Below are 21,772 nucleotides of genomic sequence, written 5' to 3'. Positions count from 1 at the left end.
CTTGAAATCTATTTTATCTGATGTAAGTATAGCTATTCCTACTCATTTTTGGCTTCCATTTGCAGGGAATATATTTTTCCATCCATTTATTTTTAGTCTATATGTATATTTATAGGTGAAATGTGTTTCTTGTAGGCAACAGATCACTGGGTTTTGTTTTTCAATCCATTCAGCCATGGTATGTGTTTTGATTGTAGAGTTTATTTCATTTACTTTCAATGTTATTTTTGATAAGTAAGGATTTATGCCTGCCATTTTGCTATTTGTTTTCTGGTTGTTTTGTGGTCTTCCTTTTAGTGAATGTGATTTTCTCTGGTGGTATCTCTTAATTTCTTGCTTTTTAGTTTTTATGTATTGTGAACTCAAAGTGTCTGAGACAGGTCTCAATCAATTTAGAAAGTTTATTTTGCCAAGGTTAAGGATGTGCCCTCAGGAGGATGTGTCCTGGCAACATGTGCTCAAGGTGGTCAGGGTACAGCTCACTTTTACACATTTTAGGGAGACATGAGACATCAATCAATATGTGCAAGATGTACATTGATTTTGTCCAGAAAGGCAGGACAACTCAAAACAGGGCAGGATGGGTGGGGGGGCAGGGAGGGGACAGTCCCAGGTAGATAAGGTGTGGTTCCAGGTAGATAAGGTGTGGTTCCAGGTAGATAAGGTGTGGTTCCAGGTAGATAAGGTGTGGTTCCAGGTAGATAAGGTGTGGTTCCAGGTAGATAAGAGACAAAAGGATGCATTCTTCTGACTCTTTGATCAGTCTTTCACTGAATATACAATTTACATGTTGGGGAACATAGAGGAATAGTCACTTATGCCTTAGTCTGGCTCAATGAATCTGCATTTGTCTCAGGTGAGCAAAGAGATGACTTTCTGTCTGGCACCTGTGAAGATAAGGTATCAATTTACATCACAAGGGTGAAATTCAACAGAATTGTTTTAGGGTAAAGATTTTGAGGCCCAGAAGGAATTTCCTTGTGAGTGAATTGTGATGGAGGTATACAGCTTTTAAAACATCTTTGTAGTTATATTATTTAGGAATAGAATGAGAGGCAGGTTTGCCTGATTTAGTTCCCAGCTTGACTTTTCCCTTTAGCTTAGTGATTTTGGGATCCCAAGATTTATTTGCCTTTCACAGTGTCTGTTATATTGTCTTTGATTTGACATTACCATAAGGCTTGCAAATAGTACTTATAACCCATTATTTTAAACTGATGACAACTTAATACTGATTGCACAAACAAACAAGCAAAGAGAAAGCAAATAAAAGCTCTACACTTTAACTTCATTCCTCCACTTTTTAACTTTTTGTTTTTTCTGTTTATGTATTATTTTCCTGTCTATATCTTGAAAAGTTGTAGTTTTTTTTTTTTTGAATGGCTCATCTTTTAGTCTTTCTACTCGAGATATGAGTACTTTATACAGCACAAATACAGTTTTATAATATTCTGTTTTTCTGTGTACTTACTATTACCAGTGAGTTTTGTGCCATCAGATGATTTCTTATTGCTCATTAACATCCTCTTCTTTCAGACTGAAGAACTCCCTTTAATATTTCTTATAGGACAGGTCTAACATAGATGAAATCCCTCAGCTTGTCTTTGTCTAGGGAATTCTTTATTTCTCCTTCATGTGTGTAGTATTTTTTGCTAGATATACTATTCTTGAATTGAAGTGTGTGTGTGTGTGTGTGTGTGTATGTGTGTGTGTGTGTTTCCAGTTTAAAGACATCATGCCACTCTCTACTGTCCTGTAAGGTTTTTACTGATAAGTCTACTGCCAGATGTGTTGGAGATTTATTGTATGTTACATGTTTCTTTTCTCTTGCTGCTTTTAGGATCCTTTCTTTATCCTAGACCTTTGGGAGTTTGAATGTCTTAAGGTAGTCTTATTTGGGTTAAATCCACTTGGTGCTCTATAACCTTCTTGTACTTGAATACTAATATCTTTATCTAGTTTTGGGAAGTTCTCTGTTACTATTCCTTTGAATACACTTTCTATCCCTTTCCCTTTCTCTACCTCCTCTTTAAGGCCAATACCTCTTAGATTTGCCATTTTGAGGCTATTTTCTAGATCTTTTAGGTGTGCTTCATTCTTTTTATTCTTTTTTCTTTTGTCTCCTCTAACTGTACGTTTTCAAATAGCCTGTCTTCAAGCTCACTAATTTTTTCTTTTGCTTGATCAATTCTGCTATTAAGAGATTGTAATTCATTCTTCAGTATATCAATTGCATTTTTCAGCTCCAGAATTTCTGCTTGATTCTTAACTATTTCAATGTCTTTGTTAAATTTACCAGATAGTATTCTGAATTCCTTCTCTGTGCTATCTTGAATTTTGTTGTTTCCTCAAAGCAGTGATTTTGAATTCTCTGTCTGAAAGGTCACATATCTCTGTGTCTCCAGAGATATGTGCCTTATTTCATTCATTTGGTGTCTTCATGTTTTCCTGGATGGTCTTGATGCTTGTGGATGCTTATTGATGTGTGGGCATTCATGAAAGTTAGGTATTTATTTTATTTATCATAGTCTTTGCAGTCTGGGCGTGTTTGTACCTGCCCTTCTTGGGAAAGCTTTCCAGGTATTCAAACAGACGTAGGTGTTGTGATCTAAGTTTTTGTTTACTGCAGACTTATCTTCATTAGGGGACACCCCAAGCCCAGTAACACTATCGCTCTTGCAGACTCAAGAGATACTGCCTTGGTGGTTTTGTATAAGATCTGCAAGAATTATCTGGATTACCAGAAGGAGCCCTTATTCTTTCCCCTTATTTTCTTTGAAACAAATGGAGTCTCTCTCTCTGTGCTGAGCTGCCTGGAGCTGGGGGAGAGGTGACATAAGCACCCCTGTGGCCACCACTGGGACTGTGCTGGGTCAGACCTGAAGCCAGCACAGCACTGGGTCTCACCCAAGTCCCACAGTAAGCCTGCCTGGTGACAGCCTATGTTTGTTCAAGACCCCAGGGTTCTACAATCAAGAGGTGGTGAAGCCAGTCAGGCTTGTGTCCTGTGTTATCTTGAATTTTGTTCAAGAGTGACTAGCTCTCCAGATTCCAGGCAGGACTAGAGATGCCATCTGGGAGCCAGGTCCTAGAGTTGGAAACCTAGGAATTTACCTGGTGATCTATTCTACTGTGGCTGAACTGACACCCAAACTGCAAGACAAAGACCTTCTCACTCTTTTCTCCCCTTTCTACAAACAGAGGAGTCTCTCCCCATGACCACCACCACCCCAGGCCCATGGCAAATACTGTCTGGCTACCATCGATGTTCACTCAAGGCCCAAGGGCTCTTCTGTCAGCTTTTGGTGATGTTGGCAGTTCTGATTCTGTCCCTTCAGGGAAGTGAATTCCCCTCTGGCCAAGGGCAGGTCCAGAAATACTGTCTAAAAGCCAAAACCTGGAATCAGAGACCCCAAGACTCTAGTTAGTACTCTACCCCACTGTGGCCAAGCTGGTACCTAAGGTACGAGACAAAGCTCCTTTACTCTTCCCTCTCCTTTTCTCAAACAGAAGGAGTCCCTCCCTGTAGCCACCACAGATGGGAATTTGCTGGGTCATATCTGAAGCCAACACATCTCTGAGTCCCACTCAAGGCCCATGGCAAGTATTGCCTGAGTAACACTACTAATTATTTAGGGCCCAAGAGTTCTCTTTTTGTTTTCCAAGACAGAGTCTTGCTCTGTCACCCAGGCTGGAGTGCAATGGCATGATCTCGGCTCACTGCAACCTCCACCTCCTGGGTTCAAGTGATTATCCTGCCTCGGCCTCCCGAGTAGCTGGGATTACAGGCATGTGCCACCATGCCCAGCTAATCTTTTGTATTTTTAGTAGAGATGAGGTTTCACCATGTTGGTCAGGCTGGTCTCGAACTCCTGACCTCATGATCCACCTGTCTCGACCTTCCAAAGTGCTGGGATTATAGGAGTGAGCCACTGCACCCAGCCTGGCCCAAGGGTTCTTTAGTCAACAGGTGTTGAATTCTGCTAGGACTGGGCCCTTCCCTTTGAAGTAGTGAGTTCCTTTCTGGCCCAGAGTGTGCTAAAAATGTCATCTGGGAGCTAAAGCCTGGAATGGGGCCGTCAAGACTCTGCCTATCCTATTGTAGTGCCCAATCCTATTGCAGCTGAGCTGGTATCCAAGTTGCAAGACAAAGGCCTCTTTACTCTTCCCTCTCCTCTCCTCAAGCCTGAAGGAAGGAGTCTCTCCCAGAGCTGCAAGCTGTGCTGCCTGGGGTTAGGGGAGTGGTAGCACAAGCACTTACTTGGCTGCCCTGGCTGGTTTCTCACTAAGTCACATGCTCCTTAAGTCCACTAGCTCTGAGCCCAGCACAGCACCAGGACTTGCCCAGGAATTGCAGTCCTTGTGGCCTAGACTGCCTTTCACATTTATGTAGAACCCCAGAACACTTTCACCCATTGTGGTGAGGCTTGCTAGAACTCAGATTCCAACCCCTGGGGTGGGTGATTCATCTTTGGCTAAGGCTGATCTAAATGCTCCCTCTGTTGGTGCTGGCTGAGTTTTGGCCGGTGTTGTTTTCTGCTGACAGGGCAGCACTGAGTTCCAATGCAAAGTCCCACAATCTCTATGTTCTTCCTCCCCTAAGCATATAGATTCTCTCTCCACACCATATGGCCTCTGCCAAGGGATGAGGAAAGGGTGGTGTTGGCAATTCCAGACTGTCTTTCTTTCTTACCCTCTTCAGTGCCTCTTTCAGTGATGTGAAGTTAAAACCAAGTACTGTGATTTCTCACCTGATTTTTGGTTCTTATGAAGGTGTTTCTTTGTGTGGATAGTTGTTCAATTTGGTGTTCCAGTGGGCAGGACAATCAGTGGAGGCTTCTATTGAGCCATCTTGCTCTGCCTCTTCTTCCCGAAGGATAACATTTTAATGAAAAATTTAGAGATAAGTAATTCTGGGAGATGAAAAGATCTAGTTCAGTTGTGTTAAACTTCGGTATGTACAATAATATCTCAGTGTCTCAGGTGATTACTAAAATGCAGATGTTTGTGTTTTCCCTATACCTCACTCCCTAGTAATTATGAACCAGTAGATCTTGGTTGGGACCTGGGGGAGAGCATCTTTAGCAGAAGTCAAGTGTATAACTATGGAAAGGAATGGTTTATGTAGAGTAGAAATAAAGATCATCCAGATTCTAGGTGTTGGTCCTCACTTGAAGACCTAAGATAATGGCAAGGTTCTGGATAGACAGGAAACTTGTGAACCAAATAAGGAAACCTTCATCTTTTTCAAACAGAAAACCTAAGTAGGTAATAAATAATAGTATGGAGAGGACATAAAAGAGAGTGACTTGAACCGAATTCAGTATGCTCTAAGCATTATCTTTAGAGCCATCAGTAAATTTGATTTGGGTAAAGGGAAGAGTATTTGGGCAATGGTGATTGAGTGAAAAGTGCTTTATTTTATAGAAAAAAAAACCTCATAGAATAATTTTTAAAAATTATGATCAAAGATGATAATAATAGCTAATATTTATTGAACATTTACTATGTGCAAGGCACTATTTTGATTACTTCATGCATATTAAGTCTTAATACTCATGAAAACCATGGGGTTTATTTTCCCCATTTTACAGGTAAGAAAGATAAGGCTAAGATAGGTTAATACGTCAAAATATCGGAGAGGATACTAGTTAGGTAGCTAATGTCTGGGCCGGGTGCAGTGGCTCACGCCTGTAATCCCAACACTTTGGGAGGTCAAGGCGGGTGGATTGCCTGAGGTCAGGAGTACAAGATCAGCCTGGCCAACATGGTGAAACCCCGTCTCTACTAAAAATACAAAAATTAGCCGGGCATGGTGGTGGGCATCTGTAATTCCAGCTACTCGGGAGGCTGAGGCAGGAGAATTGCTTGAACCCAGGAGGTGGAGGTTGCAGTGAGCCAAGATGGCACCACTGCACTCCAGCCTGGGCAACAGAACAAGACTTTATCTAAAATAAATAAATAAATAAATAAACAAATAAATAAAAAGCTAATGTCCAAAGGAGAGGTGACAGAAGTTTGAAATAAGACATTCTAATGAGTGTGAAGAGCGAAAGACAAATTTAAGAAATCATAAAGGAAAATGTTTGTAATAATAAAGGGACATCATAAATGATCAGATCGGAAGAGTTCAGGAAAGGTAGAATCTGATGCTGACTGACTGTTGTTTAGGATACTGGTGTAATAGTGTTGTTATTAAGAAAGATCGAAGGTTGGGCCCGGTGGCTCACGCCTGTAATCCCAGCACTTTGGAAGGCTGAGGCTGGCAGATCACCTGAGGTCAGGAGTTCAAGACCAGCCTGGTGAAACCTCATCTCTACAAAAAAATACAAAAACCAGCTGGGCATGGTGGCGTTTGCCTGTAATACTAGCTATTAGGGAGGCTGAGGTAGGAGAATTGCTTGAATCCAGGAGGTGGACGTTGCAGTGAGCTGAGATTGCACCACTGCACTCCAGCTTGGGCAACACAGCAAGGCTCTATCTTAAAAAAAAAAAAAAAAGAAAGAAAGAAAATTCAGGAAGAGTCTACCAAGCATGCAACACATAGTAGCAAGACACACACACACACACACATACAAACACACATGCACACACATAGAGAAGGATTTAAGAGTAAATATAAGTTAATTATATATACGATAAAAGTCTACTGAGTTACACATGGCTTTGGGTCAGACATGTGGAAACGTATATGAGTCAGAATTATGAGTAGAGCACTCTTGAAGCAGGTGACACTGGAGTATGTGTGTTATTGAAGCCAAGAAATGCTTCTGGTGATAGTAATAAAATACTCAACCAGAAGTGGCAAAGCAGTAAAGATTAATTATGTCATATAACAAAACTTTTGAAGGTAGGCAACTCCAGGTTTGGCAAGGTGGCTTAGTGATGTCCGCAACAGCCCAGTCTCTTTCTTTTTTCTTTGCCATCCTCAATATTTGGTTTTTGATCTTGGGCTTGTCACTCATGGTTGCAGGATGGTTGTTGGCAGCACTCTGAAACATGTATCTATACACAATATTTAAAACAAGAAGAGAAGAGGGTGAGAAACAAAGGATAGAATTGTGATTGCCAGGGCTAGGGGAAGGGGAAAACGCTGCTAACCAATGGCAACAGGTGTAAAATTTCTATTATGCAAGATGAGTACGTTCTAGAGATCTGCTGTATATCATTGTACCTATAAATAACAATACTGAATTGTACACTTAAAAATCTGTCAAGAGAGGCCAGGCATGGTGGTTCATACCTATAATCCCAGCATTTAGTGAGCCTGAGATGAGAGGGTCACTTGAGCCCAGGAGTTAAGACCAGCCTGGGCAACAAAGTAAGACCCTATCTCCACAAAAAATACAAAAGATAGCTGAGTGTGCGGGTGCACGCCTTTAGTCCTAGCTACTTGGAAGGCTGGGGCTGAAGGATAACTTGATCCCAGGAGTTCAAGGCTACAGTGAGCCATGCCACACCACTGCACTCCACCCTGGGTGACAGAGCAAGACCCTTTCTAAATTAAAAAAAAAAAAAAAAACAAACCCTTGGGCACGATAGCTCACGCCTGTAATCCCAACACTTTGGGAAGCTGAGGCGGGTGGATCACCTGAGGTCGGGAAGTCAAGACCAGCCTGGCCAACATGGAGAAACCCTGTCTCTACTAAAAAATACAAAATTAGCTGGGGGTGGTGGCGCATGCCTGTAATCCCAGCTATTCGGGAGGCTGAGGCAGGAGAATCATTTGAACCCAGGAGGCGGAGGTTGCGGTGAGCTGAGATTGTGCCATTGCACTCCAGCCTGGGCAAAAAGAGCAAAACTCCATCCCAAAAGAAAAAAGAAAAGAAAAAAATCTGTTAAGAGGATAGAGCTGTTAAGCATATTTACTATAATAAAATTAAGAAGAAGGCAGAAAGAGGAAAAAGAAGAGAAAGGGAGGAGGAGGTGGAGGTGGAGAAGAAGAGGGAGTAGGGGCAGGAAAGGAAGAAGGGAAAGAAGGAGGCATCAGTAAGCTCTCCTTGCCTGATTTATGTTTTCCTAATCAAAAGGGAAATCCTTAAAAGCTCCTCGGGTGACTTTCCCTTAAGTCTCATTGATCCCAACTTGATTACTTGATCTTCTCTAGCTCAAGACAGTATGGGAAAGTAAATATATTGCCAAGTACAATGAGATTGTCATCACTGCCTTAGATTAAATATTCATCCCCCAGGACTAGGCATATTCTGTATCCTTACCCTAGAGAAAAGAACCAGGGCTCTATTAGAAGAAAAAAGAAAAACAATGGATTTTTGTTATTTTTATATTTATTGTTTGAGACAGGGTCTCTCTGTGTCACCCGGGCTAGAGTGCAGTGGTGCAATCACAGCTCACTCAACCTCCCAGGCTCAAGTGCTTCTCACACTTCAGCCCCCTGAATAGCTGGGCCTATAGGCATGCATCACCATGCCTGGCTAATTTTGGTATTTTTTGTAGAGATGGGGTTTCACCATGTTGGCCAGGCTGGTCTCAAACTCGTGGGCTCAAGCCATCCACCTGCTCTGGAACCCCAAAGTGCTGGGATTATAGGTGTGAGCCATCACGCCTGGGAAAAATGAACTGTTGCTAGATAAGTAAGAGTATTAGCCAAGGAGTAGATGGATTTCCCTATGGAGAGCATTTTAAATGAATTAGAAAAAAAAATAGCCAGCGCGGTGGCTCACGCCTGTAATCCCAGCACTTTGGGAGGCCAAGGTGGATGGGTCACCTAAGGTCAGGAGGTCGAGACGAGCATGGCCAACATGGTGAAACCCCATCTCTACTAAAAATACAAAAATTAGCTTGGCATGGTGGCAGGCACCTGTAATGCCAGCTCCTCGGGGGGTTGGGGGGAGCCGGAGGGGCGAGGCAGGAGAATCGCTTGAACCTGGGAGGCGGAGTTTGCAGTGAGCCAAGATCACGCCATCGCACTTCAGCCTGGGGGACAAGAGTGAGACTTCGTCTCAAAAAAAAGAAAAGAAAGAGAAAAATTAAGGACATGAGATGAAACCCTAAGAGAGAACACTATTTGAAGAGATGTTAAGAGGTAAAAGAGATTGTGAGGGATTGAGAAGGCAGACTCTGCGAGGTAGTCAGTAGGCTAACACCATGGTCATGACAAAGAAAATGGTTCTGTGTTTTCACAGAATGTATCCCAGAGAAGAGTAACTAAGACTTACACACCAGTAATTATAGAAACAGTACTGTATTAGTCTGTTCTCATGCTGCTAAGAAAGACATACCCAAGACTGGGTAATTTTATAAGGAAAAGAGGTTTAATGGACACACAGTTCCACATGGCTGGGGAGGCCTCATAATAACGGCAGAAGACAAGGAGGAGCAAGTCATATCTCAACATGGATGGCAGCAGGCAGACAGTGAGAAACAAGCGAAGGGGATTTTTCCTTATCACACCATCAGATCTCATGAGACTTACTCACTACCATGAGAACAGTGTGGGGGAAACCACTCCCATGATTCAATCACCTCCCACTGGGTCCCTCCCATAACATGTGGGAATTATGGGAGCTACAACTCAAGATGAGACTTGAGTGGGGACGCAGCCAAACCATATCAAGTACAAAAGTTGGTGTGGGTCTATAAGCAGGGTTTCTCAACTTTGGCACTACTGACATTTAGGACCAGATAATCTTTTTTTTTTTTTTTTTTTTTTTTTGAGACGGAGTCTCTGTCATCCAGGCTGGAGTGCAATGGCATTATCTTGGCTCACTGCAACCTCCACCTCCTGGGTTCAAGCAATTCTCCTGCCTCAGCCTCCAAAGTAGCTGGGATTACAGGTGCCTGCCACCACGCCCAGCTAATTTTTGTAGTTTTAGTAGGGACGGGGTTTCACCATGTTGGTCAGGCTGATCTCGAACTCCTGACCTCAGGTGATCCTCCCGCCTCGGCTTCCCAAAATGTTGGGATTACAGGTGTGAGCCACCGTGCCTGGCCCAGATAATTCTTTATTGTGGGAGCCTGTCCTGTGCATCATAGGATGCCTGGCAGCTTCCCTGGCCTCTACCCGTTAGGTGCCAGTAGCAAATATCCCCCCTCCCCTAGGTATTATAATAAAAATGTCTTCAGACATTGCCAAATCTCCCCAGGGGGACACAATCACTCCTGATTGGGAATAACTCGTTTATAACAAGGAGTGCTTCAGGAAAGGCTGCAAATGGGGCAAGAGTAATTAAAATGGATCTTGAAGACTGGATATCATTTAAGCAAGCAAAGTCAGAGGAAAAGAAATTCCAAGGAGCATTTGTGCAGAAGCAATGATGGAAAATTTCAGGAGTGCTTAGGCACACAACATGTACTCATGTCAGGCTCTCACCAGAGCATCTGAGTGCAAGTTGCATGATTTTGAACAGGAGAAAAAAATCTAATCAGAACGGAGGACTAGGGAGATTACTAGCCATCTGTGTGTTGGGTGGATTAGGGCAGGGAGAGATTAAAGGCAGGGATAACAGTAATCCAGGGGGAAGGTACAATGAATGACCAAACTAGGGCAGTGACAGTGGTAACTGAGGGGGATGACTGTGAGAAATTTTGTGTAGATAGAATTGGGACGGCTTAATGATTACTGGCTGGGGGAGGCTCATATCTTTCTCTCTTGCTTTGAGTACTATCTATAAAGATAGGGACTATATGAAAGTTTGGAGGCTGGATAATTGGAAACACATTAATGACATCAGCAGAGAGAGGGAAGCAGGTTCAAGAGGGAAGATTATGTGCTTGGATTCAGATTAATTGGGCTTGTTAGAATAGAGATGAACGAGAGATCTAGTATAGTTTTAGAAGTTATCAGACTAGAGGTCATAGTAGAGACACTAGAGAACAGAGTATAAAAGAGGAGATTCAGGATCAGATACAGGTGGATGAACACCTTGCATATATTTACAGGGCATGAGGTGATAATAAATAAGGTATAAGTACCTGCCAGAGAGGCTGGAGGAGATTCAGAATCATATCATGGAAGGGAGGAGTTTCAAGGAGAAGGAGGACAGCTTTGCAGGCTGGAGTGGGAAGTACCCTGAGAGGTTCTAGAGAACTAGCAGAAAGAAGACTTTTACAATATCCTTTCAAGATAGATAGGAATTAATTTATTTTTATTTTTATTTTTTTGAGATGGAGTCTCGCTCTGTCGCCCAGGCTGGAGTACAGTGGCACAATCTCGGCTCACCACAAGCTTCACCTTCCGGGTTCCCGCCATTCTCCTGCCTCAGCCTCACGAGTAGCTGGGACTACAGGCGCCCACGACCACGCCGGGCTAATTTTTTTGTATTTTTAGTAGAGACGGGGTTTCACCGTGTTCCCCAGGATGGTCTCGATCTCCTGACCTCGTGATCTGCCCGCCTCGGCCTCCCAAAGTGCTGGGATTACAGGCATAAACCACTGTGCCCAGCCCGGTGAGTCTAATTTTATGTGGGGATTAGGTACTAGAGTGTGTACAACAAGGCTAAAAATAAATCCAATGAGTCAAAATTGTCGTGGGAAATCTCCCAAAAAGTATAGTATAAATGATTTTCTAGTATTGAATTTGGGGTGTGTGTGTGTGTGCCTGTGTGTGTGTGCATACATGTATGTAATGGGCAATGAATGCAAGTATTATAGGAAATACAAAAACGATACAATTTTGAAGTCTTTTTTATGATGAGAAATAGAGAAAGAGAATGACATTGTTTTCTGAGTGTGCAGAGTAGAATTTTAGAGTAGATTTTCCTCTTTAAGACAGAGTATCATTGCCTTATGTAAACTCTCCTATTCAAATTCCAGGAACTGTTAATAACTCAAGGCAGAGAATATTTATGTTTCTGCTTTCCTAGAGAAAATTTAGTAAGATACAGGGAAACATTCTGCAGGTAGTTGGCACATATTTTTCATAATGGTGGCAATAAAAGACTTTGTTAATAACAGTGAGGACAAAATGAAGCCGGGCTGTCTGGGGCCCTGAAGTCAGCCTCAAAGTTAGTGCCTATTAGAAATGTTAGAAATGCTATCTCTTCTTCAGTAAAAGACACTGCCTGCAAATAGGTATATGGTATATATCCAGTTTGGTGAATTCTATTTCCTTAAATATCTTTTACTGTGACTTGTCTGAAGTACAGTGCCACTGGCAGAGTAACAACGTTGGTTGATGATGACCCTCATCATTTGGGAAAAGCATGTGTGTTGTATGGGAGAGAAGCTTTGGGAGTTTACAGTTGACAATGAGGGAGAACTGTGGGGCCCTTCTATCAACACTAGAGGGAAATGGGAGGAGAGAGACGTAGCCACATTGTTCTTATATTCTTTTTTTTTTTTTAGATGATGTCTTGCTCTGTTACCCAAGCTGGAGTGCAGTGAAGTGTGAAGTGATCACAGCTCACTGCAGCCTGGATCTCCTGGGCTCAAGTGATCCTTCCACCTCAGCCTTGGGAGTAGCTTAGACTGCAGGCACATACCACCACAACCAGCTAATTTTTGCATTTTTTAATAAAGACTGGGTTTTGCCATGTTACCCAGGCTGGTCTTGAACTCCTACTTTGACATCCCAAAGTGCTGGGATTACAGGTGTGAATGCCGGCCCTCATATTCTTCCGTGGATGTTAATTCCCTAACTTTCTCACTTCCCTTCAAGTTCTTTTCCTTCGTTCTTTTCCTTCCTTCCTTCCTTCCTTCTTTCTTTCTCTCTTTCCTTCTTTCTCTCTCTCTTTCTTTCTTTCTTTTATATACTACCTTCTCCCTTCCTTTGTTGCTAACATCAAAAGAATCCTTATATAGGGGTGACAGTGACAGGGATGGAGGCAGAGGTGAAATCGTACCTTCAAGCCAAAAACAGCCTGAAGGCTGAAAGACCAGACTGCTCGTCCTGGATGAAATCCACGATGCAGAGTGAGAATTTCTGTTCCTGTTTGCCTGCCCCTCTCCTATTCTGAGCCCATAAAAAGCCCCAGGACTCAGCCTCATGGAGGGGACTTTCCTGCCTTCAGGTAGGGGGACCACCCCTGCTTCCCTCTCTGCTGAAAGCTGTTTCATCACTCAATAAAACTCCCTGCCTTGCTCACTCTTTGATTGTCAGCACATCTTCATTTTTCTTGGGCATGGGACAAGAACTCAGGAACCGATGTGCAAGGCAGACTTGACTCAGGCGGACAAATTGTGCGAGGCGCCTCCTGTGGCAGGTAGTCTGCCCCAAGTTGGGCCTCCATCATTGCCGGTCGGAGATCCTTGACTGGCAAAGGGACTAAGAAAAATCCTACGTTGGGTTGGGGTGGGGGGTTGAGGGTGAGGTCACTGGATCTAGGAGTAATTGCCAGGCTTGCTCTAGAACTTATTAATGCATTTATGTCTATGACTCCATCATTTTCTATCCCCTTATCACTCTTTCTCATAACATTTACCACATGATGCCTGTTTTTTTGTTTTGTTTTGTTTTGGTTGTTTTTTGAGACTGAGTCTCACTCTACTGCCTAGGCTGGAGTGCAGTGGCACGATCTCAGCTCACAGCAACCTCTGTCTCCTGGGTTCAAGCGATTCTTGTGACTCAGCCTTGAGAGTAGCTGGGATTACAGGCACCCCACCACCACGCCCGGCCAATTTTTAGTAGAGATGGGATTTCACCATGTTGGCCAGGCTGGTCTTGAACTCCCAATCTCAAGTGATCTGCCTGCCTCAGCCTTCCAAAGTGCTGAGATTACAGGTGTGAGCCACCATGCCCGGCCATAAAGTAACATCTTTATTGAGATATAATTCACAAAACATACAATTCACCTATTTAAAGGGTATAATTCAGTGGTTTTTAGTGTGTTCACAGAGCTGTGTAACCATTACCACAATCTAATTTGAGAACATTTTGATCAATTCAAAAAGAAATCCGATGCCCATGAGCATTCACTCTCCATTCCACCCTGTCCCTAGATTGAAAACGACCATGTGTTTTCCGTCTCTATGGATTTTCCTGTTCTGCACATTTCACATAAATGGAATCATATAATATGTAGTCATTTGTGAGAGGCTTCTTTCACTTTGCATAGTTTTCAAGTTCATCCACGTCACAGCATGTAATCAGTACTTCATTTCTTTTTATTGTGGAATATAATAATATTCCGTTGTATGGATTATACCATGTTTTATTTACTCATTCCTCAGTGGATAGACATTTTGCTACCGGATTTAAAGTGTACTTTCTGTTTCTCACGCTAATATATAAGCTTCATGAGGGTAAGAACATTTTTGTTGTTTCTCACTCTGTCCCTAGCATTTTGCACATTGCCTGTCTCATGTCAGTGTCAGGTTCAAATCTATCTAGCTGTGCTTACGCTGACGGGGGCCAGGAGGGTTCACAAGGACTCAATGGCTGATTAAATGCTTACAGATTCAGAGTTCTCAGGGGAGAACTTCTGCAAGCATTTTGGCTGTGGTCAGTTACTTTCAGGTTTTCATTACTTTTCGGTTTTCACAGCCGTCTGGAAGTGCCCATAGCCATTATCTCAGCTGCCTCTCTCTTTACTCTCTTGCCAATGGTGCCAGGCCACAGCAGGTGTTATCTTATCACCTCAGTCCACCAGACACATGCTTATCACTTTGAGGGGTCAACAATTTCACTGGAGGCTGAATTCCCTTGTCATAAATGGCTCCATTTTGAGACATTTCAGATTACACACTACTATTATACATCAGCCTAGCATGTAGAAATCACTCAGTACATTTGTTGAACACATAATTTAACCATTCATTCACCTGACCAACAGTCATTAAGCACTGACACATTTGTTTTCAACACTCCCTCTCTTCCAAGGCAGGCCACTCAGTATGGGAGATAAATATGACAAAGGATCTGCCCTTAAGAATCTCATAATCCACTGAAGTGACAACTGTGCAAACAAATAATTAAAGTAAAATTAAGAAGCTGGGCAGAGTGGCTCACATCTGTAATCCCAGCAATTTGGGAGGCGGAGGGGAGGGGATTGCTGAGGCCAGGAGTTCAAGACCAGCTTGGCCAATTTAGTGAGACCCCATCTCTATTAAAAAATAATAAAATAAAATAATTGATTTTGAGAAAGGATATGGCCAAAGTGCAGCACATAGACGAAGGGCCCAATTCTGTTTGAGGGCATCAGAGGCAGCTTCCACAGCAAAGGCTTGGGTTGAAATTTACAAAAATACGAGTTTGCCAGCTTGACAGAGAGGGAGCGGAGGTCAACCAGCTGCACACTTAAGCAGTCATGGAGGCTGACCTAGGAGCTGGACATGGAAAAGTAGCAATCCTGGAGCTTTGTATAGATGTGGGGAGGGAACATACAGCGGACTTTCACATTATAAAGAATTTTATATGCTCAAATTAAAGGATGAAAAATGTTCCCCCATGTACATAATAAATTGGCAAAAATGGTTATATTTGAGGGTGGACTAAGGAACTCCAGGAAAGAGGTTGGCAAACCAGGCACATGTTCTTGACTATTGCAAAAGCACATTTAAAGTAGCCGCGGGGGATCCATGTATAATTTTGGGCAGGATTGTGCTGTGGTCCTATCAACATGCAGCAAAGTGACTTTGGGGACAGTAGGGAGGTGGGCAGAAGCCAGTGATGAGGGAATGGCAATCACATTTGACCTCTGATCTGTTTCTTTCCTCCTTCTCCTTGACTTCCCCATATAAATGTTACACGGGCATTCCCACACTCGGGTACGCACCTACAGAGACTGATTGGGGGTAACCGTGTCACTTGCTTGCAACGCTGGCACCTCCGCCCTGCATCCCAGGAGTGAGCAGTGAGTGAGGCTCGGGGCTGGGCCCTGGCTCCGAATCTTCGGGCTGGGAAGAGACTCCACCATCTGGGGGCGGCCTGGGGGAGTAGCCTCAGTGTCTTCCTGCTGATGCAATCTGCTAAATCGCGAGTCTCCGCCGCGAGAGGGCGGGTCTGCAATCCCGCCCGCCACGTGTACTCGCCGCCGCCTCGGGCACTGCCCCAGGTCTTGCCGCAGCCGGAACCGCGCTCTGCAGCCGCAGACCGGGTCCACGCGGTCAGGGGCTGCGACCCTTGGGATCTGCCCTCCGCTCAGCTCCAGCTTCCCTCGTGGCCGACGGAACAATGAAGGTAACTACTTAGGATTTTGTCTGTGTTTTACAAAAATGTATGCATGAATCGAACCGGCGATTTCTCCAAGAAACACCGTTGGTAGGGAGGGGAGGAAGGCGAGACAACCATGGCTTATACCCCCCGCAAACGTCTGCATTATCTTTTTTATCAGTCGTAGTTTGCAGGGACAGTGCATTCTGTTCAGATTTCGGTTTAACCTCCGCTCGCAGGATGTGCTTTCTCGAACTTTTTCACATTCGCTTTTGGGAACGGAGGTAAAAGGCTGCCACAGCTCCCTCCCCTGCTTGTGAAGTTTGGAAAGGAAGTGGGGGCTTCTCTCAGTTTCTCCTATGCACAGGAGGTGGGGAAGTTTGGAGAGGAGGTCTGGGGATGTCCCGGGCTGTAAATGGGCTTTCCTGCAGCGTGTGTGTGATGCAGGAGGGAGCGGCTGGAAGAGTTGACCCGGGTGGAGAGGGGAGGGAAAACGGTCTTTTCGCTGTTAAAAGCAGAAGGCTTCTCTTATTTTGTTTCTTGTGGAAATTAAAGCTTCTTGGAGTTACAAATGATAGACGCCTAAGGGCATTCATTTGTTAAACCAGTGAGCACCCTTACGGCTCTGATCTTGCTAATCAAGGATAATTAGCCTAGCTGCCTATTATTTCTGATGATTTAGGTGTAGGTATGTACATCGCTGAGTGTTTTGCTTTCCTGGTTTCACACACTGGAAAACTGCAATCGCATTTAAAATCCGAAGAACAACGTTTTCTAAGGAAAGTGAAGGATGGGCAGATATTCTTGCCATCTAATATTTTGGAATTGAGATGACCATAATGCAATCTGAACTTGTGGTAGAAATAAAGCCACGCTTCGGAGTTTCGAAGGAGGGAGATGAAGCATGGTTCTCAACTGCTCTTATCTACAACCCATCCCAGACCATAGTTTCAGTTAGAAGAAATAATATGTAAATAGTGCGTTTGTTCCAAACAAAAACTTTCACTACAGTTAAACAGTAACCGAGTGGAAACTGTGTATTTTGTATTCAACAGAGATCATGCAGCCTTTCTTCTATAGTTAGAGGTTCTATTTCTGACTTCCTCATGCTTGTTTCATTTTAGATGAAAAACACACTTTAGTTGATTATAGCTTTAGTAAGTAAAAGGAGAAAACTGAAAGAATGAACAGTCTTGCTTTTGCAGCTTTTTCCTGTCCATGTGGAGTTGTGGCTGATGACGCATTTTTGTAGGTCCAAAAACCCCTGTCCCTTTCACAAGGTATTTTTATAACATGGAAACTAGATACCTACAAGTTGTCTCTTTTCTGTTCCCTGATATTTCCTAAGATTAAGAAAGAAACGATTGTATTCTAGGTGTGATCGAAGAAGTATGGGAGGTTCCGTTAAGTTAGTTTTATCACAATATTTCAAACATCTTTCCACTTACCTCTTAAATATGTATTGCTATCACAAGCTTAATTTTTTAAAAAAATGTTATTTGCACATGGCATCTTGACTGCCTTTGTCCTCAGCAAATTCTCCAGGCTTGAGTCATGCATGAGCTTGTATTTTAAGATGGACACATACAGAATGGGCAACTGGATAAGGAACATAGCATATACACTGAGTAGCATGTGTACAAAAATGGTAAGTCTGTATTATGACTTAATAAATTTAGATGGAGATTTAAAAATAATACACATGTGAATGGGATGGAGGCAAGGGAAGTCTCTGTGTGTGTGTGTGTGTGTGTGTGTGTGTGTAGGGAAGACCGGTGGCCTAGTGGGAAGAGGGGTTTTACATTCCAGACACAGGATGTGGCCCCTCAGGCTAGGCTCAGAGATATAAAGCTAGTTAAGCTGGCCTAACAAAAGGGTGGTGGTTAGAAAAAAGAAAGAAAGAGGTGGGGGTTGAGGAGGACAAGAATTTAATGCTGATCGATATTTTCTTCTGATAAGTGTCAATAATGAGTAATTTCATTTGATTTCAGAAGTACAGAGAGAAAGGGGGAAAAAGAGCTTTTTCCATTTGTACGCAAGAATTTCTCTTGCTTTTCAGCCCATTAGAACCAGATCTAGTTATATGAAATGAGTTTAAAACCTTATTATGAAAGGAAGTTGAAAACATTTGATCACAACTGAGGTTTGTACTGTGAACTAAAACCAAGATGTGCTTTTGACAGTAGTTGCGCAACTCTCTGAAAAAAGAAAAATAGCTCAGAGCGATCTGAGCTTTGTGAAGGCTACACAATTTATCAGGCCCAGACACACAGGAGTGTGAGACTTCAGCCACACCCCCTGTAGCCATGCACGGGAACAATTATTTAAAGACGTTTTGTTCCTGACTGACTGCCTCACTCATTATGTTCCTGGAATTTGTGATACAAAAAACAATGTTTAGCCTATCAATAGTTTATATAGTTTATGTTATTTTAATATAAATTCTTCTCAAACAACTTAGAAACTGCCTCTTTTTTCTTTTAAAAACCCACTAGTAACTGCTGTATATATTCAGGGCAACTTGATTTGGCGTTTCCTTGGTTGCAGTCCTCAAATATGACTTCAGTATACTCTCTCCTTATATAAATTTTGTCTCAGTTTTGTCTGTAGGCTGACATTCCAATTGTTTTCATAATTATATATTTTGTTCCTTATTCTCCTTTCTAGAAATAAAGCAAGGGAAGTAAACAGCTGGAAAGCTGAGAGTGGTGTTATTAACCTAACTGAGAGGGCTGGGCTTATGAGTAAATTATTTCTGTGCGTAAATGAAAGATTGTTTCTAAATGGTGGCTATCTTGAGCCTTTCGACTAGTTACATCTTTTGGGGTTTCAGGTTGCCAGCTTCTTTAAATGGCCTCTTCTCAATTGGTATAGGAAGTTGGAAAATAAACAACTTTCTCTGTTTCCCTTTAGTGTCGATAACCACAATTTCTTTTTTTTTTTTTTTGAGACGGAGTCTCGCTCTGTAGCCCAGGCTGGAGTGCAGTGGCGGGATCTCAGCTCACTGCAAGCTCCGCCTCCCGGGTTTACGCCATTCTCCTGCCTCAGCCTTCCCGAGTAGCTGGGACTACAAGCGCCCGCCACTGTGCCCGGCTAGTTTTTTGTATTTTTTTTTTAGTAGAGACGGGGTTTCACCATGTTAGCCAGGATGGTCTCGATCTCCTGACCTCGTGATCCGCCCGTCTCGGCCTCCCAAAGTGCTGGGATTACAGGCTTGAGCCACCGCGCCCGGCCTTTAAATAACAGACACCCACCCCAGGGAAACCCAGTGGCATGATCATCCTTATGCTCAGGAAGGTTTGGTTACTATACTGGAGAGTGAGAATCTGGGACCTTCCACTACAGACATAATTGTCCCGGGTATCCTCTAGTTTCTATCTGATGCTGTCATTCTTTTTTCTTTCCTTTCTCTCTCTCTCTCTCTCTCTCTCTCTCTCTCTTTATTTATTTATTTATTTTTTGACAGAATCTCACTTGTGTTGCTCAGGCTGGAGTGCTGCAGAGTGATCTCACTGCAACCTCCACCTCCTAGGTTCAAGCAATTCTTGTGCCTCAGCCTCCTGAGAAGCTGGGATTACCACCACACCCAGCTAATTTTCGTATTTTTTTGTAGAGACAGAGTTTTGCCATGTTGGCCAGGCTGGTCTGGAACTACTGGCCTCAAGCGATCCGCCCATCTCAGCCTCCTAAAGTGCTGGGATTACAGGCATGTGCTATCATTCTTTTTGAGCACAGAAGGAAACTGTCATGCACGTCTGTGTGAAGAGACCACCAAACAGGCTTTGTGTGAGCCACATGGCTGTTTATTTCACCTGGGTGCAGGCGGGCTGAGCCCGAAAAGAGAGTCAGCGAAGGAAGATAAGGGTGGGGCCGTTTTATAGGAGGTAAAGGAAAATTACAGTCAAAGGGGGGTTGTTCTCTGGCGGGCAGGAGTGGGGGTTACAAGGTGCTCAGTGGGGGAGCTTTTTGAGCCAGGATGAGCCAGGGAAAGGAATTTCACAAGATAATATCATCGCTTAAGGCAAGGACTGGCCATTTTCACTTCTTTTGTGGTGGAATGTCATCGGTTAAGGCGCTTAAGGCGAGGCAGGGCATTTGCACTTCTTTTGTGATTCTTCAGTTACTTCAGGCCATCTGGGTGTATCTGCAAGTCACAGGGGATGCGATGGCTTGGCTTGGGCTCAGAGGCCTGACAGAAACGATGGCTGATCTGCTCATTTTATGGTCAAAAATATAGGCAGCCTTTGTATTGTAACATTATCCCCTTAACAGCTGTCCAAACGCTCTATACATTTCACCTAACATATGGTAAGTGTTCCTATCAGTTCAACTAAGGCCATGGTAATGGGATTGTATGCAGTTCAGCCAAGACATAAATGTGAGGTGCAACTCACATTTTTTAAATGTTTCAAATTAAGCATTTACGCGCTTTTATTCATAAACTCGACTTTGCAAATATTGGTAAACAGTTTCATCATAAGATCTTGTCGGTGACTCACAATGTCAATGGTGAAGGCAAAGGAGAATCTATCTTTCCTGGCACACCAGGGTTCAGGCATCAATTTCAACTATGCTTATAATTTGTCCTCTGAAGTCCACAAAGCTAAATTATCTTTCCCCTAAAAATTGAGTACTCATATCCTTAAAATAGCTTATAAATTAGACTACCTTATGAATACAGCATAGCATGTCACATAAACATTTTTCTACTGTCATACCTTTTTGGTGGGAAAGACTATTCTGCAAAACATTTTTCTTGTGTTCAGTAATTAATGGGAAAAATAAAATCTAAAAGAAAGAGACAGTTACGTCGCAAAAATACAGGAAAATGGAAGAATGGAAACAGGGAAGACCAATAAAGAAAAAAATAGAGGAAATTACAAGTAATAATCCGAAGTCATACTGAAAAACATTGGCTCTTTTTGATTGAAAGTTGTGAAATACTTGTGAAACCCAGCTAGTTCCATTAAGAATAGTCTTTAGTCTAAAAAGAACCAATTCATTTGTCAGTTCTTTATTTCGATGTGTAGATTTGAATGTTTGATCAATTGCATTTACAGTTTGTCTCTCAGTGTGAGAACTGTTTTTGCTGTTTTGACTATAAATGGATATCTGCTTTAGGAAGACTTAGGAAGCCTGGACATACGATTACAGATCAAATTCTATTTGACTCCATAGAAATCGAGACGGAAGGAGCACCTGTTGGGATATTCTAGACCAAACATTCCACAACTGTCTCTTAACGTGACTGACGAAGAGACACAGTTGAGACGAAGTTTGGGTGTATCCTGGGATGAGGCCAAGGGTGGATTTGCACAGGATGGTCACAGGGCAGTTGTTAGCATTCCACCACTACATAAAAGGGTGATTTTGCCGAGTGCATTTCATTTCATTTCAGTTGATTTAGATACCAAGTTATATTGTTTTGACTTTAGGACTACATGTGAGTTCAGGAATTTGAAATCATAATAAATGTTTCCTTGAACTTTGAAGATAAAAGGTAGAGTTAAAAGACAGCTGCAAAGTCTACATGGGGAAGCATAACACATGACTCAGGGTTCCATGGTTTTCAGTGTCAGTGAGTGCTCTCTATACGTGCAAGAATAGTGCTGGTGTTTATAGAAGAAACACATGCAGGTTTGAGGCAGGACTTCCTTGCTTAACTGGTGCTTTTGCTTTCCATTTTCTAAATGTCATGCAAACTACTTTTTATTTATTTATTTT

General features: G+C 42.9%; 1 protein-coding gene across 3 annotated transcripts in view; it reads left to right on the top strand.

Moving 5' to 3' along the window:
• The first annotated feature begins 15,283 nt into the window (after nucleotides 1-15,283).
• BCAT1 (branched chain amino acid transaminase 1) overlaps nucleotides 15,284-21,772 on the top strand; it is a 138,479-nt gene continuing 131,990 nt past the window's right edge. For all 3 annotated transcript variants that reach the window (XM_025401551.1, XM_025401550.1, XM_025401549.1), the window contains exon 1: nucleotides 15,284-16,075. In XM_025401551.1, the coding sequence (XP_025257336.1) occupies nucleotides 16,070-16,075 (6 nt within the window). In that variant the 5' untranslated portion in view covers nucleotides 15,284-16,069. The remainder of the gene's footprint in view (nucleotides 16,076-21,772) is intronic.

This window comes from Theropithecus gelada, chromosome 11 (assembly GCF_003255815.1).
Source record: "Theropithecus gelada isolate Dixy chromosome 11, Tgel_1.0, whole genome shotgun sequence".
Lineage (NCBI taxonomy): Eukaryota > Metazoa > Chordata > Mammalia > Primates > Cercopithecidae > Theropithecus > Theropithecus gelada.
Note: the sequence above shows the minus strand (reverse complement) of the source record. Positions and strands in the feature narration are given on the sequence as shown.